This window comes from Sceloporus occidentalis, unplaced genomic scaffold (genome assembly GCF_023333645.1).
Source record: "Sceloporus occidentalis isolate IW3139 unplaced genomic scaffold, rSceOcc1.0.p SCAF_90, whole genome shotgun sequence".
In the NCBI taxonomy this organism is placed as follows: Eukaryota; Metazoa; Chordata; class Lepidosauria; order Squamata; family Phrynosomatidae; genus Sceloporus; species Sceloporus occidentalis.
Window position 1 is genome coordinate 2,690,747 of NW_028317070.1, and position 19,315 is coordinate 2,710,061.

A 19,315-nucleotide genomic window follows, 5' to 3' on the forward strand; every position below is an offset into this window, starting at 1 on the left:
AGTTGTTGTGGTGAAGATGGTGGAGTTTGTTGCTGGCTTTGCTGGCTTTTGCAGTGGATTGCTTAGGCTTCAGATATAACTATACCTTAAGTAATCTAAAACATATTTATTGCATATTTTATTTAAACCAATGGAAGCTTAAAAAAGACATTTAGTTTTGGGGTTTTTTGTCACCATCACACGGATTTGCCCTCCTCCCTCTTTTTTGAGAGAATTGTAATTGTATAAGATCCATGATACATGGCATCAGTCTGTCTTGAGATTGCACTTTGTAACTAGGATAATAGTGTCTGTTTGGCAGATTAAAAAGGATGACTGAAATTTGTCTTGATTCGTGTATTTTCATCATCTCCTTTCCCACTTGAATCTGTAAAGTATCTCAGTTTTTTGAGTGAAAGTTAAGGATTAATAATTCACGGAACACTTAAGTAATGAAAGACTGCAGTTATTAGGTACATGTTCTAATGATGAACAAATAGCTCACAGAGTGAGTATGCTCTATAAAGTCATTGGTTGGTTTCTTTTTACTTACATTATTGGCACTTAAAGAGGAAGGTTAATATATATTTTTAATATTGAATAAAAACTTTCTGATCAATGGGAGCACACCAGTTTTACTCAGCTTGGTAGTTGTTAGAACTCAAAAATGCTGTTTTGCTTCTACAATTTTGTGTTTTTGTCTTCATGTTGCTCCCCAACCAGCCCACGATGCCCATTGCTTGCAAAAGTGGGACAGTGTGGGAGACAGCTAGACAGTTCCAGAATATTGGGATTGTCCCTTGGAAAACTTGATAGTTGGTGTCACGTTAGCTAACACCAGAAGCACTCACCGCAGGAGATCTTCAGAATAAGGAATCACCAGGAACTCAGGATGATCCGAACAGTGAGGAAGCTGCAGTGATAGCTGAAAATGTGGATACTGAGCTGAAGCAGCGAGGTGCAGAGGTAGTAGATATGGGAGCAGCCCAGGATCAGAAATATGATGCCGTCAGACGAGCCAGGGGTCGGAAACACGATACGGATAGTCAGCCAAGCCAGGGGTCGGATACACGATGCGGATAGTCAGCCAAGCCAGGGTCAGGTACACAATGCGGGTAGTAAGACAGGCCAGGGGTCGGTAACGATGGTCACAGGCAGAGGTACAAAATAAGCAGGCAAGAGGGTAGTCAGGAAATCCAATGGTCAACCAAATAGCAACAAAGCAAACTCAAACTCAAAACGGAGAAAGACCACAACAGGGTGCCTGTGGACAGATCTGCAGGGTTTTTGAATCTGGTGCCACAGAAAGCCACGCCCCCAACAGAGCGTCAGGGGCGGGCCCTTAGACGTCCCTCAGACTCACGGCTCCAGCCGTGAGAATTGGCTGCGCCCCCAGTGGAGACCGGCGAACCGGTAAGTAGACCTCTCTGGGGATTCCTTAGGCAGCGAGCAGTTTTCACTCTGATCGCTGCCGAATCCCCAGATCTGCCTTCCTGCTTCCTGCACCGGCGATCGGGTTGCAAATCGCCAGTGCAGGGAGATCGGGAACTCCGGACCCCACCGCACTTACGTGCCGACGTCCGCCCGCCGGAGACGGAGCACACAAGGACCCGGGACCGCGACCGGACCTGCTACCGGACCCGGGACCGCGACAGTTGGAAAGCAGTTATTTCTCAGGAGTACTCCTTGTATAGTAACTGTCATGAGCCAAAATTGAAAGAAGTACTCAGCAAGTGTCTTTACCTATAACTTTTTACCCCATGTCAGCTGATAAAACTGTTTTCTAGGACTATTCTGTCAGTAACTAGGAAAATAATGTTTATAGATAGGCTGTTTTGGGTTCTTTTCACTAAAAGTTAAGATAAGTCAAGCTAATGGGTTTATTGGGGTAATGTAAAATAAGTGATGCTTAATGTTAATTTAATTGATGTTACCCTGGGTTTGGCTTTGTTGTTCTCTGTACTGGTTTCCATCTGTATGTCATCAGACTTGGAACATGTGTCTTGGTATGTCCCCTTCAGCATGCCAAGACATTTTGCACAATGCTATGATTCTAACTTTGTGGGAACAGTTTGGGGAAGGCCCCTTTATATTCTAGCATGACTGCCCCAGCACACAAAGTCAGGTCCATAAAGAAATGGCTGGATGGTGTTGAAGAACTTGACTGGCCCACATAGAGCCCTGACCTCAACACCTTTGAGATGAACTGGGGCGGAGGTTGTGAGCCAGGCTTTCCTGCGTCTGACCTCACAAAATGCTCTACTGGATGAATGGGCAAAAGGTCGCTCAAAAACCTTGTGGAAAGCCTTCCCAGAAGCTGTTATAGCTGCACGGGGGGGGGGGCAACTATGTATTAATGTCTATATACATAGAATGTGATGTCATAAAAGTCCCTGTTGGTTTAATGGTCAGGTGTCCCAATACTTTTGTCTATATAGTGTGTGTATACATTAACATATTGTGCATTAAAGGTGCTGTCCCACAAAAAAGCTTAAGCTTATAAACCCTAGCAGAGCTGTCATTTTATCATTTTCTCTGTAGGTTTAATCACATAAAACAACACATACAGCTTAAAGAAGCCTTTTCAGTTTAGTGGCAACAACCTGTCTGTTACTATTGTGTCACATGGCGATTTAGCGTCCCCTGAAAAATAATGAAGCAAACGTTATCCTAATTAGAATTAAATGGTACTTTTGATTATAACTTCTAATGATGCCTATGTGATTAGTACTGTGTTGAATTCAGAAGAACATTTGGAACAACGCTTTTATGTTGTACCAGGAAAGTTGTTGCTTTCAAGAGATATTAACAAATTTACCAGGCTATCTGCACCCTACCAACTAGACTACGACTTTAGGGACATTCACTGTACTGTAGAACAAAGAAACTATACATGCGTCATGTCTCGGATCATCACAATCTACATATGCGTGGGATGCGGGGGTGCATGTACATGTCGTGGGAGAATCATGCATGCACATGTATATATCTGCGTAGCATTGAGACTTGAGCCACAGGCTCCTTAACATCCTAAGTGTATATGCGCATGCACACCCACTGTCAGGTTATGTGCTGTTGATTGGCATTTTCCTGCTGAAGACACAGCTCTACTGAAAGACACACCACTGCTGTCACTGAATCCCAAATATAACACATAGTAGCCTTATAGTATGTTAATACATAAAACAAGCTCATAACAGATCTCAATATGAATAGCAGATTTTAATCTAAATGGTTTTTAAATCAGATAGTATAAAGGTTCTCAGATCTTCATAGACAACACTGGCACTCTGAAATGTAAACACTCTGTCTCGTCTGACAGTGTTTAGCTGCCACCATTTAAAAATACATACTTCAAAGAACAAGTTACCATGGGGTGAGCGTTCATTACGTTGGTACTGTATGAAAACACCACAAATCTAAGTTTGCAGTATACTGCTTGTTCTCAAAAGGTTTTCAAAAAAGTGGAGATTAGAGGAGAATAGTGTACTTCATTACCTTGCTAATTAGTATCATATTTAAATATGAGGGGGAAAACTCTTTAATTTCATTAATACAGTCTTTTTTTTTTTTACTCAAGTACTTACTTTGGTCTTTCGTACAGAATATTTTTTAACTGTTACAGTAGAACTGATGTATGGTATATTTTCCTTGCAGGGGGATTAGAAAAGTTATAGTGCTATGTTTAAAAAAAAAAAAAAGGGAAACAGTATACATTGTACTGTACTGTACAAATTAATAAATGTTAACCACGTAGTAACGTCCAGATCAATAAAGGACCAATTATGTCAAAAGGACTAGTCAATATGTTTTGATAATTCTGTTGTAGTATAACACATAGTAGTCAACATTCTGTTATGGGTCATTTCAACAGGTGCTATAAGACATTTTCAACATTCTGTCATGCACTACTTCCGAATATGAGGACAGAATTATGATTCTAAATCAAACTTTGACTGACCATACTTGTGGAGTTTGTTGTTGCACAAAATCCCTTCATTGATGGACAATGCAATGCAAGTGCAATCACAATGATTAGCTCCAGGCACACAAATTTCCCAATCCAACATTGTTGCATTACGGTCCAGCACTTTGACGAATGTTTTAAGGTTAGTCCCACACTGTTGAAAAGATAATATTGCAGAATCAGGAACGCTGATGATCTACAGGCTCCTGGAGATAGTCCTATCTTAAATATGTAATAAAAAAGATGAATATATGTTTGTACACAAACTTACATTCAGATGTCAACCTTAATTTTACATTTTACACAGTGTACAATATTATATCCATATGATTGCTCAAGCAAATGTAATCAACCAGGTAGCACCTTGGTGGTGTGAGAAGCCAGATCACTAGGTAATCATACACAAGTATGATTCTAATTAAAGCGTGATGATTTGCATCTGGAAAGCTTTTGCTGAAATCAAGGAATTGTATACTTTTGCTATGTTAATGAATGAATGTGTATTTATTAACACTCATACACAATCCTATGAGAACTCTTTTTTGTGGTCTTATCCCTGAATTAGCATTTTTTACTTACTAAGGGGGCATGTACAGTGTGGTTGTACGATTTTCTATAACTACTAGGGGACTTGTCACCTTCACAGGTTTTAGAGTAACTAAAGTGATTATATGTTTTGTGTAGCAGTACAATATTTGAAGATATTTGGTAAAGGACTGTTTTACCCCAAGGAAGTTGATATCTGTGGCAAAAGGTTGGGAGTCCAGTGCTGACTAATCAATTCCCTGCCCTGATATTATCTCAATTCCCCACCCTTACAAAGCTGCTTGAACCAATCAACAAGATTTAGCAACTTCATATTACAGGGAAAATTTAACAGGGAAGAATAATCATGCAGGTCCTTAAAACAAGTTTCTGTTGCACAGGTTTGGTTAATGTGTTGAACTTTAATACATAAGATCTGGGAAGAATGTAACATTTGTTACCTTTATTTCTACTCTCTGTGAAAATTCTAAACAAAGTACATGTCCTTGAAGGCAGGATTAGTCCAAAACAAGTTCGGTTCCAGAACAGCATTGATGGTATCCATACCATTAACATAAAGCCATAATTGGAAAGGATTCTTCCCAATCCTCAAAAGTATTCATAATTAAAAAATAAATAAATAAATAAATTAAGATATACTTAATGTAGGGTGTAAAACAAAAATACAACAAACAGCCTTACTACCCCAACACCAGCACCCAGAGCACGCAACACAGGGGTATTTCACCTTGATTAAGCTAGCGAAAGGTTGAGCCCTAAGGCAGGAAACCCAGTGCAGGAACTGAGCACTAGCTGGATACCTGTGTATAAGAGATGTCACCGCTACTTCCATAGTACAGGTATCCCCAGGAAGTGAGGTCAAGTACACAGATGCCAGGTTTGGTACACTAAATGGGGAGTCAGTGCACAGTGCAGGATTGCTAGATAAGCATCAAATTACCACACTAGGGTGCTTCTAAATAACAGTTCCAGGTTTTTAAATCCGGTACCGACATTGCCCCACCCCTCATCGCACTTCACCTGACTTCGAAGGAAATGGGCATCAGGTACATGCCAAGCTGCGCAGAAAGAACTTTGGACCGCTTGGACAGAAACAATTTGGACAGGAAAACTATGCAGACAAACTTTCTCTCTCACAAAATAGGCACCAATTCAGGAGCTGCGGTTGATTTGGGTAGAGGTATAAAAGTAGCCTTTTTAGAAAAATAGTATGCTATGATTAAAAAAAATGCTGATTGGCAACGAATTTCATTATCGATTATTATCGATTTTATCGATTAGTTGTTGCAGCCCTACATTTCAGCGACACCCTTTAAGCTTAGGAGGTGATCATTGATTTTGAAAAATAAAAACAAAATGCACTTTTAGATATGGTTTGACTGTTTTTGGGTTAAACGCTATTAATGTCAAATATTTTCTTAAAAAATGATTGCCAAAATAAGACATTTGTTTAATGTGCATACACAAAATCCACAAGAGACGCTTCCCTTCCACGTTCCTCTCTACAGACGGCCAAAGAAGGAGCGCTTGGGTCAGATAGGATATGATAATAGCGGTGGATTTTGGCTGTGTTTCGGTGTGTTTGTGGCGAGTGTACAGCGGGAAGCGCGGCAGGCCATGGTAGCCAATCCAGAGTGAGTAGGTTCTGAACTGCCCAATTACGAAGTCAGGGCGCATAATGCCTATTTGGCAAGAGACTGTTGTAACGGCACATATATATATAAACACGGCACATTTTAACGAAGACACAACATTGCTAAGCTAAAACCGCTGACTTTCCACATTTCTGGTCGTAGTGCGAGCTCATAGTCGCTCGAGTAACATGAAGATGATCATGCTGGGTAGGATATATCTCGTATCTTGGAGGTGGCTCCAAGCCATAGATGACACGTTGATTTTACATGTAAGAGATTTATGTTATAGATTCCATACGATAATGTGACCTCGTATACACGGTATATCCAACACACACAAACACACACAGATACTGTTTGAGGGGCAACCATGAAAAGATGTAATTTTATTTATCCGTTATTTAAAGGGGAAGTCTCACGGGGGGGAAAAAAACATTTCAACAGGCATCGTATACAGTGCCGACACTGACAAAAAACCCGGTCTGATTTCAGTCCTTTATCTGCAGACCTGGATATTGTCAGATGTGATGTTTTGGGTGACGCTTCCGGCTCAAAGACTGTACTGAGTCGAAATGTTAGAAAAAAAAAACCCCCAATAGTTCAGACTTTCCACGTTTAGGGTCCTGGTGCGAGCTCATAGTCACTCGACTCCGATGATTGTGAAACTGAGTGATACGATGATGATGAACTCTCTTCAGGATCCGGCTGAGCAGGGTATATGTCCTCGTATCTTGGAGGTGGCTCCGAAGGGATACACTCGTTGATATATTCTACGGTCGGCCCCCATCGCCGTGGAGCGTTGTAGTCGTTTTCCCCGTCAATTCCGCCAGAATCATGGTCGCCCCGTTCAAAAAGGATGCTGTCGTAGGAAGGAGGGTCCCTGCTCATTGACCAATCAGGTCCTCCTGCAAAGTGTGGAGGTGGGGCTGACGGGAACGTGAGGACTTCGTCACCCAAAGTTAGAGGAACCGGCTGATATCTGGAGGCTTCTGGGTCCTCCTCAGAGTCGCCGTCCCGACGGCTTTTGCTCACACAGATAGCCAGGCAGTAACACAAGCCGATTACGACGAGCGCGATTATCTGCACTAGGCGAGCTTCACAGACTTTAGGGGTTTTGTCTGTGTTAGATACTGGCTTGCAGGCTGGTACCACAAGTCCTGGGATACTAACTATTACCCCGCAAGCCAATAACAGGATCCCAAGTATTACAAACTGCACAAACTGCCGGCTTTTCCCGCAGAGGAAGCTTCTATCTGGATCCGTCGGGTCTCCTTCTAATTCCCTCCTTCTTCTATCTCGTTTGGCAGAAAACTCGGCCATTATTAAACATGCCAGCCCTAACCCAGCAAGTACCGGGCCCGTCACCTTGTAGGTGTTACAGCTGTCGGACTGGCATGACGCGAACCCATAGACAGAAAGTACAGACCCGCTGCATAAGAGCGCCCAGCCAAATACAAACAGCGAGAATGTTATTTTGCTGCTTGTGCGAGGGCTAGGAGTGCCGAAGCAAGTGCGCTCCATGATGGCTGAAACGTGTACCTGTCGGGTGTCAGTCAAAGATGGTCAGGTGCAGAGACTTGCACCTATGTGCCGGGTATTGCGTGCACAAGAATGAAGGCCTTTTAATCTCTGCCTATTTTGTCTTTTTAAAGTCAATTGAAAGCTCAATTTCACTCCCTGTAGAGGGCAGGTAACAATTATGCTCAGTACTGCTACTGCTCACAATCTGAAACAACCAGAGTGTCTGGATGCGCTTTTACAGAACATCACAGCATTGTGATGTCACAGCACTATGACATCACAGTCAGGGCAGGCTGTACCACTGTGCAAAGGCCATAGGGATGTTCTGCCCTGGTTCAACATATCCTCAGGGCCAATGCACAGCTGCCTCTTTCACAAATGACAGTGTTTTATTCCACAAACCCCCCTCTCCTTACACAAAGTGGTTTTGGAACAAAAAGAGACTTTCTGCAGTGTTAGGAAGTAAGGGCTTCTTTTGACATTGCGCATGCTTCACAGAAATACTTGTTAATAGATGACAATGTTGAGGATACTTGGACAGGAGAAAAACCATGTTTACACTTAATAAAAGACAATTAACCACTTAAGGACCAGGCTGTTTTTGGGGGGGGGGGGTTGTACCTTTCGTGACCGAGGATGTTTTGACACTTAGTGAACCCATGCAAGTTTTATATATTGTTTTTTTTCAGGACAAGAATAATTTTTTTGATCTAAATATGAGTAAACATTGAAAAAAGCACTTTTTCTGACTTTTATTTGAAAAATATTTTACTCATCGATAAAAGCTAATAGATTCTATTTGTTTTTATGTTTTTTTGCAAGTTATATAGCAAGTACAAGTAGCATATTGCTATGTCAAAACCCTGTTTTCCCAAATCTGGTCACCCCATTAACCATAACTGCTGCTAAATTAACCCTAAACATCCCATTAACCATAACTGCCCCTAAATTAACCCCAAACACCCCATCAACCATAATTGCCCCTAAATTAACCCTAAACACCCCATCAACTATAACTGCCCCTGAATTAACCCCAAACACCCCATTAACTATCTGTCCCTGAATTAACCCTAAACACCCCATCAACTATAACTGCCCCTGAATTAACCCTAAACACCCCATCAACCATAATTGCACCTAAATTAACCCTAAACACCCCATTAACCATAACTGCCCCACTTCCTCTAACTTTCAGCAGCCCAAATATTAATTTTATACTCACAGTAGCCGTGTGGATGGCAATGGGCAAGGCCAAACGGCAGTGACTGCAGGGAGGGACTGGGAGAAAGGAAGGGGCGGGGCCAATCGGCAGTGACTGTAGGGAGGGACTGGTAAGTAGTAACTGCTTTGAGTCACACTGAAACGGATTATAAAACGAGGGGTATTTTAGGGAGCATTTGCTCTGAAAAAACCCTCATTTTATTATCGATAAAAATCGATTCAACTAATCGATAATGAAATTTGTAGGCAACGAATCTAATGATCGATTATTATCGATTTTATCGATTAGTTGTTGCAGCCCTAGTCTGTAGTCACAGGTGACAACTTTTAATGGACTCACATAGAAAAAGATGTTGACCCACATAAACTTTCAGGACCTTAGAGGTCCCTTCTTCATGAGGAATTCTTCTGTTGCAAGATGAGACCTCCAAGGTTTTAAAAAACTTATGTAAATCTACACCTTTTCGATAACCAAGAAAATGTGTCACATTTGACTAAAGATGCTATCTTCTTTTGGACAAATAGAACTAAATCCATTTTCCTTACTGAAATATTTCTGATTTATCTCCAACTTTGAATCCAGCTTGGTGACTCATTCATATTTCTGCTATGTTTAGTCCTCATTAAAGTTATAAATGTCATTTAATAGTTTGCTTCATTGATATCTGTTGCTTTACCTGATTGAATGTAATGAATTTCTTGAACTGTAAGAATTCGATTCATTTTTAGTTCCCCGCTGTTCTCTTTTGTTGTTCTGTCCTTTTATCAGTGTAGTGCTTTAGTTCTGAGAGTAACATACAAGCTGGTATTGTTATTAGGCCTAAGTAGCAAGGCTAATACCAATTTTCTCTTTCAGACCTCTATAAAAATGGACTTCAGAGAGCTAACTTCGTACCATTCATCTCTGTGCTGAAGGTAAGGGAAGTCACTAACTAAATGTGATCCCCCCCCCCCATCAAATTCATTATGAGGTTTGTACAAGACTTCTTTGATCGTTTCTTCAAGTTAAACGCCACCTTTTAATTACTGTTGGAACCAGCGTGCCGAGGTAAGTTATATTGTTCCATATGATGCATAAGCTCAGAAACCGAATACATTGCCTGAGAAATAAATATTTGTTATCTTTAACTCACATATACTATATGGACAAAAGTATTGGGACGTACCACTTCATTATTGAATGTAGGTGTTTCGATCAGCTCTCATGCCACAGGTGTATAAAATCAAGCACCTAGCCATGCAATCTGCATTTACAAACATTTATGAAAAAAAGGGACGTTCTTAAGGGCTCAGTGAATTCTGGTACTGTGATAGGATGCCACCTCTGCAATAGGTGCTTTTTACTACTCGATCTGACACTTGGCATTGTACTTGGTGATCTAAATCTTGCATAAAGCTGCTTAGCTATGGAATAAGCAGAGCCTTGACAAATTGTATGCACCATGTGCCTCAGCACTTGGCGACTCCGCTCTGTTACTTTAAGTGGTCTTCCACTTCATACCTGAGTTGCTTCTGTTCCTAAATGACCGTGGAATATCTAGCAGGGATGACATTTCATAAACTATTGCAAATTATTGCAAAGGTGGCATCCTATCACAGTACCAGAATTCACTGATCCCTTAAGAACGTCCCTTTTTTTTCATAAATGTTTGTAAATGCAGATTTACTGGTGGATTCTGGAGCAGTGGAAACATGTTCTGGGGAGTGACAAATCATGCTTCCCTGTTTGGCAGTCTGATGGGCGAGTCTGGGTTTGGAGGATGCCAAGAGAATGTTACCTGCCTGACTGCATTGTGTCTCCTGTAAAGTTTGGTGGAGGAGGGATAATGGTATGGGGCTGTTTTTCAGCCCCTTACTTCCAGTGATGGAAAAGCTTAATGCTTCAGCGTATCAAGACATTTTAGACAATGCTAGGCTTCCAACTTTGTGGGAACATTTTGGAGAAGGCCCTTTTCTATTACAGCATGTATGTGCCCCAGTGCACAAAGTAAGGTCCATAAAGACATAGTTGGATGAGTTTGGTGTGGAAGAACTTGACTGCCCCCACACAGCCCTGACCTCAACCCCATCGAACACCTTTGGGATGATCTGGAAGAGAGATTGCAAGCCAGGCCTTCTTGTCCAACATCAGTGTCTTACCTCACAAATGCTCTACTAGATGAATGAGCAAAAATTCCCTCAGATTTTAATGCCTATGTATTTAGAATGCAGCATCATCCCTGTTGTCCCTGTAGGTGTAATGGTCAGATGTCTCAATACTTTTGTCCAAATTGTGTGTGTGTGTGTGTGTATAATATATATTGCTTACAGAAGTTAATTTTAACTCATACAAAAGGAAAGTGAAATATTCTCCATCTCAACCCTGCTTCAATGGAATGATCTTCTCCCTTTTAATGAATATACATACATTGTATCAAACATCTGTATTCAACCATTTGAAGCCACACATATTACTGATTATTGCATATCACTTTTATTCAATGTGTAGTATTGTTTTACAGTGGATATAAAAAGTCTACACACTCCTGTTAAAATGTCAGGTTCTTGTGAAGTTAAAGAATGAGACAAAGATAAATCATGTCAGAACAATTGAACTTCAACAATTCAATTGCAAAACAAACTGAAATCTTTGGGGGGGGGGGAACAAAACTTAGAATGTCCAGGTTGCATAAGTGTGCACACCCTTAAACTAATACTTTGTTGAAGCACCTTTTGATTTTATTACAGCAATTAGTCTTTTTGGGTAGGAGTCTATTAGCATGGCACATCTTGACATGGCAATATATGCCCACTCTTCTTTGCAAAAGCACTCCAAATCTGTCAGATTGCAAGGACATCTCCTGTGTGCACAGCCCTCTTCAGATCACCCCACAGTTGTTCAATTGGATTCAGGTCTGGGCTCTGCCCGAGCCGGTAAAAAACGTTAATCTTCTTCTGGTGAAGCCATGCTTTTGTGGATTTGGATGTGTGCTTTGGGTCGTTGTTGTGCTGAAAGGTGAACTTCATTTTCATCATGAGCTTCCTAATGGACGCCTGAAGGTTTTGTGCCAAAATTGCCTGGTATTTGGAACTGTTCATAATTCCCTCCACCCTGACTAAAGCCCCGGTTCCAGCTGAGGAAAAACAGCCCCAAAGCATGATGCTGCCACCACCATGCTTCACTGTGGGTATGGGTGATGTGCAGTGTTGTTTTTGCCCCAAACATACCTTTTGGAATTATGGCCAAAAAGTTCAACCTTGGGTTCATCAGAGCATAACACATTTTCCACATGCTTGATGTTTGTTTTTGCAAACTTCAGCCAGGCTTGGATGTTCTTCGTTGTAAGGAAAGGCTTCCGTCTTGCCACCCTACCCCATAGCCCATTCATATGAAGAATACGGAAGATTGTTGTCACATGTAGCACACAGCCAGTACTTGCCGGAAATTCCTGACCAGTTTTCTTCTCGTCTTTTCATCAATTTTGGAGGGACGTCCAGTTCTTGGTAATCTCTCTGTTGTGCCATATTGTCTCCACTTGATGATGACTGTCTTCACTGTGTTCCATCTAATGCTTTGGAAATTCTTTTGTACCCTTCTCCTGACTGATATCTTTTAACAATGAGATCCCTCTGATGCTTTTGAAGCTCTCTGCGGACCATGGCTTTTGCTCAGAGATACAACTAAGCAAATGTCAGGTAAATCCTACTAGAACAGCTGAACTTTATTTGTGATTAATCAGTCACCTTAAATGATGGCAGGTGTGTAATGACGGCTATTTAACATGAGTTTTAATGTGATTGGTTAATTCTAAACCCAGCCACAGCCCATTTGTAAGAGGGTATTTCAGTTTGTTTTGCAATTGAATTGTTCGCTTTATAGGTCACATTAAAGGTGGAAAAAGTTCTGATATTTTTTATCTTTGTCTCATTCTTTAACATCACAAGAACCTGGCAGTTTAAAAGGGGTGTGTAGACTTTTTATATCCACTGTATATAGCACCAAATTCCATAGTAATGTACAATGAGGTTGTTTAACTTGTTGAAAGTCCTCTAGAATGACGAAAGAAGAAAACAAGGAAAACAAAGGGAGAAATAGCAGTCATTGTGATGCTGTTTACATATTTATTAATGCAAACATTAAATATTCTATTTCTAACAAAATGAGAGGAATTAGTAAGTAGAGTTTTAGATGAGTACCAAATAGGGATGGTTGTTGTGAGATCCTTTTATTCTTACTATGTTAAGAATTCTAACCATATTTTAACACAACATATATAGGGGGATCAGATACATAGGAAGCCTGATTTTTTACTTGTTGAACAAGGACTATTGATTTTAAACACAGACATCTATAATGTGCATCCCAAGGGTCCCCTGCAAGACCTATTGATTTATGTCACAGCAATATGACACCATAGTATCTTGAAGTCAGGGGAGACAGAATAAACTGGAAAGATGGTTAATATGAGAGGTGATAAGGGGATAAGAAAGTGGCATAATTACTTGGTATGGAAAGAGAAGGTATGTGTAACGGTGGTCACCCTTGACTGGCTCTGATAATTCCTCTGAACAATTTTTGTCATGGGTTTCCCAGAAATAAACCTGAATTTCAGTGTAATGATTTCTTTCTTTTTTTTTCTTTTTTACATTTTTCATATTCATACATAAATTTAAAATAACATTTCCTTAAAACTATTATTTCTTTTTGTGTTATTGTTTCTTTCCTTCTTTATATACTATATATTTTATAGCAACATAGCTTTCAAATGTACTTTTTAATTATATGCTAGAGGGGATCCCAAGCCAGTTAAAAGGGGCTTTTGAGCTCTTTTTTACAAGCCAGCATGGAGGTCTGCAGAGAGGGTCTTTAATCCAATAAACATTTCATTGAGATCATGAAAAGAAAGCCAGTGGAGAAGCTCCAAGAATAGATTGTTGAGGGTAATTTAAACCAGGTGGAGCCCCCAGGATATGCCAAATTAACCAAGAAATGTATTTTCGTATAAAGCAGAATCTTTAATTTATTTACCTGGGCAAATTCAATCTCACAAATATGTATGGCGGCCTTGCCACTGAATTAATTAAGTGTTAATTTGGCTGGACAGGGCATGCAGAGGCTGTGAGAAATTCACATGGCTAATAGAACTGTCCAAAGCTGGCCCTACCAAGGAATAGATAATTAGATGTAATTAGTGTGTATGAATTGTTGTCTCTTTGCCCTCAACTTGAATAATTTTGGAAGTAAAAAGCGCTCGTGGTGTAAATGCTTTGATGTATGAAGAGTCATTGTGGCTTGTCAGTATAAAGGCAATGTTTTATTCCCCTTATATAATAGCTGCGGTACAGAAAGGCTGAATGGACATTACTTCCCCCAATTCTGTTCAACGCCAAGGACCTCCGTATTCCCTTCTAACAAAACGTGCAAGAAGTTTTCTCTTCTAGATATAAAAGAGGGGATCATAACAGCAACTTCTTTACATTTACTTAGTTTTTCCGTCAGAGTTTTTGCATCAAATTCACAGACATAGTACTGTGCCTATAAACATTGGCTGTACGGATGCATTTTAATTGGTGTAATATAGAAGGACAAAAAAAAGAACCAAACTCAATACCATGGTGAATCTCCAAGTAATTCAATAAACATAAATTCCCTTTAATTAGTTGTGAATTAACTGATATTTTTTGTTCACTGTCTAAGTAAAAATGTTCAAACAGCAAATATTTTAGCATCTATTTTAACACTTTGAATAGCTGGGGATGGATATTAAATGAAGTGCAAGTATTTGTCACTTTTAATTTTCCTTTTCAGAATAAAATATATAGGTTTACTTTACTCAAACGTGTACATTTGTGGGTCAGAGAAAAATATAGAACTTTGGAGACTGGCAGATAATTGTTGTGATATATTTTTAAAGAATTCTGTGTAAAAGGAAAATCTGTTTTTAGCTTTGGGATGTGGACACAACAAAAGTGAAGGTATTCTGGAATCTCAAAATGAAATAGGCCGTTGGCTTTGCAGTGATGGTCTACGTTTCTTATATATATAGTGTAGTATGTAGTCTAGATTAAAGAGATTCTCTAGATCTGTGATCCTTATGGTCCATTAGCATTTTATCAGATCTGTATAGAACATATAAAGGTGTCTGTTTGATTTGTGTGAAATTGGGAATGTGTATGTTGATATTGAGATGCTGATCTAAGAGGATAATCTTGAGGCTCAATATCCGATCCCAAGAATCACATTTGTGAGATCTCTCGCCCACTCCCAAAAAAGATTTCATTTGACGAGGAGTAAACTGCCCACACAGCTGTTTATGGTGCATTTTTATGGAGTGATAATTCAGCCTCTAGTTCATTCCCCAATGGTAATATTGTTATATTTATCAAATTATGCAAATACATAGCATAATATCTCAGGGATTAGGCAACTAGGGTGCTCAAATGCTTCCAACTGGTCATAATTTAAGATTAAATAACCACTTATTGATTTTTCTGTTAATGGCACTTGATCACTGAAGTTGCTTTCCAGAATCAAGACGTCTCTTTTGACATATTAATAATATAGCACTGGGTATATGCATCATGAAGCAGTGATATCAATTATTACAGAAGAGTAAAGTATAGAACTGATATTCCCAGGTAACCCTTCTGATGACATATCGGTGTTAGAATTAAGTAGCATTTGTTCTCCAAGTTAATATTGAAAATGTATGTCAGCGTCAGAGCATTACGACAAGTATGGTAATTATGGGCGATTGTTCATCAGACATGTGTCACGTATGAATTAATTTAACATGCGGTGTAAATCAGCCTAAAGTAACACAGATTTACTATTGGGGGTTGCTTTAAAAACTATTTACTGTTAATACGTAAGTGAAGGTTAGAAAGGTTGATGAAGTGATAGAATGTTATCCCTTTCTGTTCTTTTTGTCGGATTGTAATTACTACTGATTCATACAACTGTCTCTAAAAAGAACAGCAGTTTATTAGTGTGTCGATCAAGACAAGGCATGGCTAATACAAAATCCTTTTTTAATTTTTAATCTTGCTGTGTATAGATTATACAGGAGTTCTTCCACAATTATTGAAATTATTCTTTCACATGGCTTACTTAAAGGAAATGTATTAAGTAAAATATTTTTGACACTTTTTTTATTATTCCTTCCTCTTACTCATTGCACTTTTTTGTGAACTTGAGTAACACGTTATCGGTTGGATATATTTTTGACATTGGTTTCGAGCACTTGGAATGCCACGGTGGTGTTAGGTCCCTGAAGACCTTACATATGAACGTAAGGGTTGCCTCTATATCATGCATGAAAGCAGGTGGCTTTGAGGTTAAAACTCCCAGATTGCTTGATGGTCCCTTGGATATTATATCTCATAGATAATACTATCAGTATGTAGGGCACAGTAGGGAGGAGACAAGAGTGAGTTCTGTTTCCTTTCTCACATAAACCACACAAATTGTTTCCATTCTGCTATGGCTCCTTTAAAGCATGGTTTTGTGAGCACAGGACAATTACCTCTGTTTATTAGTCACACATAGTCCACAGCCCTTTCTACTGTCTCCAGCATCACATTGTATCCTGTCAGTTACAAAACCTCTTTAAGCGCAGTTATTGATTGAAATAATGATGTAAAACAAGGCTAACAAAAGCTGTTTGGGGATTAGTAAATCAGCTAAGTCAATGGCAGGGCTCTCTCCAACAGCTGAGCCTATTTTTTTTTTATTATCTATCAAGCATCTGGTGGCAAAAGAAACAAGTGACTCAATTATAGCATTATGTTTACAGTGCTTATTGCAGTCATGGATCAGTTCACAGTTGGACATCGTGCAACACTGAGCTAGAGGCCCGCTATAGCAATAGAAATTCTAATACACTGGAAGCCATGTTTATGTTTAGCTTGTTTTTAAATCATGCTTGTTTCCACTTTACAAATTAAAGTTTGCAAAGTGCTAATTTTTCTAATAATCGTATAGTGATTATATACCGTAAATCATGAACACAGGAACCGCTGAGGAGGAGGAGGGTGGGAGCAATCCCCTACACACATCTACACCTCTTTCTGATATTCCTTCTGATAAAGCAGACAGGGTCATGGGATTAGTGGAGCTATAAAGTATGTGGACAGGATACAATTACAAAAGTTTAATTGAAGGTGTTAATATATTTTAATTCTCAAGTTTTATGGTCAAGTGTGTTCTTGATGTTTGCCTTTAATATTAATACAGTGAAGTCCATGTATTAAGAAATGTTGGACAACAGGTCCTCCTCTTCAATGTGTCTATGGTCTTTTGTGCATGGGTTTCTTGGTTTCACCCATGTGTTTAAAATTTAAAATGACATTTCTGGCATTGTATGGGATATACCACATTGTTCAATTTGCAAGTGAATTGTAACAGTTCTGTGGTGTGCATCTTGGAGAGAGGTTTGCATAGACATCTGCTGTCCCTTAATAGAAGATTACAAACATCAGCTGGCATAGTATATGACAAAAAATGTATCTGGTCCTCAGAAGGGTTCTACTACATTGCTGTAGGTAACAACCATGTATGTGCAGGCTAGTTCAAATGCCTTTCTAAGGATACATGTCTCTGATCCCCTGGTGCTAACAGTATATAACTCTCTTTCCTGGTAAGCCTAGAGTGGAAGCCCAGTGAGATGGATTCCATCTGAAGAAAAAGACCTCTGACATCCTGAAAACTTATGAGACGTTTTACAGTTTTGGCCCAATAAAATGTATAACCTTCAACTAGAGACTCAATCTTTTCTTGGACCAGATCCCCTCTGTTGGTTTTGTAACAGAAAATATGCCTTGCTGTGCTAAATCTGCCATTGTAGAGCTATAAAACCTTCTTCAAAGAAAGCACATCCAAATACCCCTAAATGGTCAGCTTCTAAATTAATTTTATTGAGAAGACCACGTATGATAATTTGCCTTGATATCGCATGTAAAAGTCTGTGTAATTCATGTGTTGTGTTATGTTTCTTTGTAGGAATACTGCAGTACAGTTCAACTAGATTCTGGAATAGACTACAGGAAAAGGGTTCTTTCTGCTGCTGGTAAAGTATATTTTCTGTAAGTTTCGATTTGGTTTTAGTTTTACCAGCATATTTCATTTTTGTATTTTTTTTTCTTCTTGCACTGACATCCGTTTAAAGAGTCAACAATAAAATAATGGAAAAATAACCAAAAAAGAAGATTGTGAACATATGGTTGAGGTCACCTTTGTGCCACTTCCATGTTTAATTCCTTAAAGAGTAAAAACACTTTTGCTGCTCTATGCTGGGATACACAGTGGGTGTGTACTGATGGTGTCAGCTTTTGATCCGAGACAGAAAATGCCACAAGCAATTTTCTCTGACTTCTCCTGCACAGAGAAATGCTGGCTGATATAGTGATCATATGCACAGAGCCCTGACCTCATCAGTGCCTGACCTCACAAATGCTCTACTGGGTGAATAGGCAACAAATTCTACAAAAACACTCCAAACTCTTGCGGAAGCTGTTATAGCTGCAAAGGGAATTCATGCTATTCTCTCAAAATGTTAAAGAGAAAGTCTCCTTAAGGATATAATACAGAGCAGTATACAGTAGTGTCGGTTACCGTTCACAAAAACATGATTGTATTTTAATTGTTTTTTTCCCACAGCATTAGATAAAACCAAGTTTTTGTCAATGCTGCCAATTTTGTCAATTACTGTATGCAACACTTGGTTTTATGCTCAGTGAGAAAATATTTTTTCCATGGAACCACATTTGTTTTTGACTGTTTTAACTGTCTGGTTCTATAAGTTCCAAATTCAGGGAGGTCTCACTTTTCTTCCAACACGTAAGCAGGGGCGGGCTGGGCCAGGGGGGCCACTGTAGTGGCTGATGCGGTTGCACGACCGCCAGGGCCGTCTTTAATGCGAGGCAGGAGCCCGCACCAACCGCTATCGCAGGGGGTGCAACTGCGACCGGGCTTGCCACTCTCGGGGGCCCAGGCGACCCCTGCAATCACTTCCGCAGGGGCCCTGCTGCTGGGGGAATTTGTCATGTCACATGACCTAGTTCCATTCCTGCTTCCCCTGAGCGGGACAAGAGAAGTTGTTCACACAGAGTGCCAGCAACACAGAGGGAAGTAGCTTCCCTTGCAGAAGTCTGCAAGCAGCACCAAGAGATCTGCGGTTCATGAGGGGAGAGGTTGTATAAACGAGTATGCATGAATGAGGGAATGAACGAGTATCTGAATAAGTGAATAAATGTTTGTAAATTAATGAATGGGGGCAAAGGTGGCAAGTCCTATGCTTCTAATCTGGGTGTTGGGCAGATCCTGTGGATGCAATCAGGATGCCAGGGCTGACATGATACTAAAAGGGGGATAGGAGGCATTAATTCACAAGGGGGTGCTGGCTGGGGCATCACATAAATCAATACTAAAGGGGGGGCTGGGTGGTGGGATAAATATACAATGTGAGGC

At 39.9% G+C, this 19,315-nt stretch overlaps 1 protein-coding gene across 1 annotated transcript in view; it reads left to right on the plus strand.

Moving 5' to 3' along the window:
• LOC149284608 (AFG1-like ATPase) overlaps window positions 1–19,315 on the plus strand; it is a 49,914-nt gene that overhangs the window by 14,423 nt on the left and 16,176 nt on the right. Inside the window, exons 7-8 of the mRNA XM_089496460.1 lie at window positions 9,725–9,783; window positions 17,849–17,931. Coding sequence (XP_089352586.1) covers window positions 9,725–9,783; window positions 17,849–17,931 — 142 coding nt within the window. The remainder of the gene's footprint in view (window positions 1–9,724; window positions 9,784–17,848; window positions 17,932–19,315) is intronic.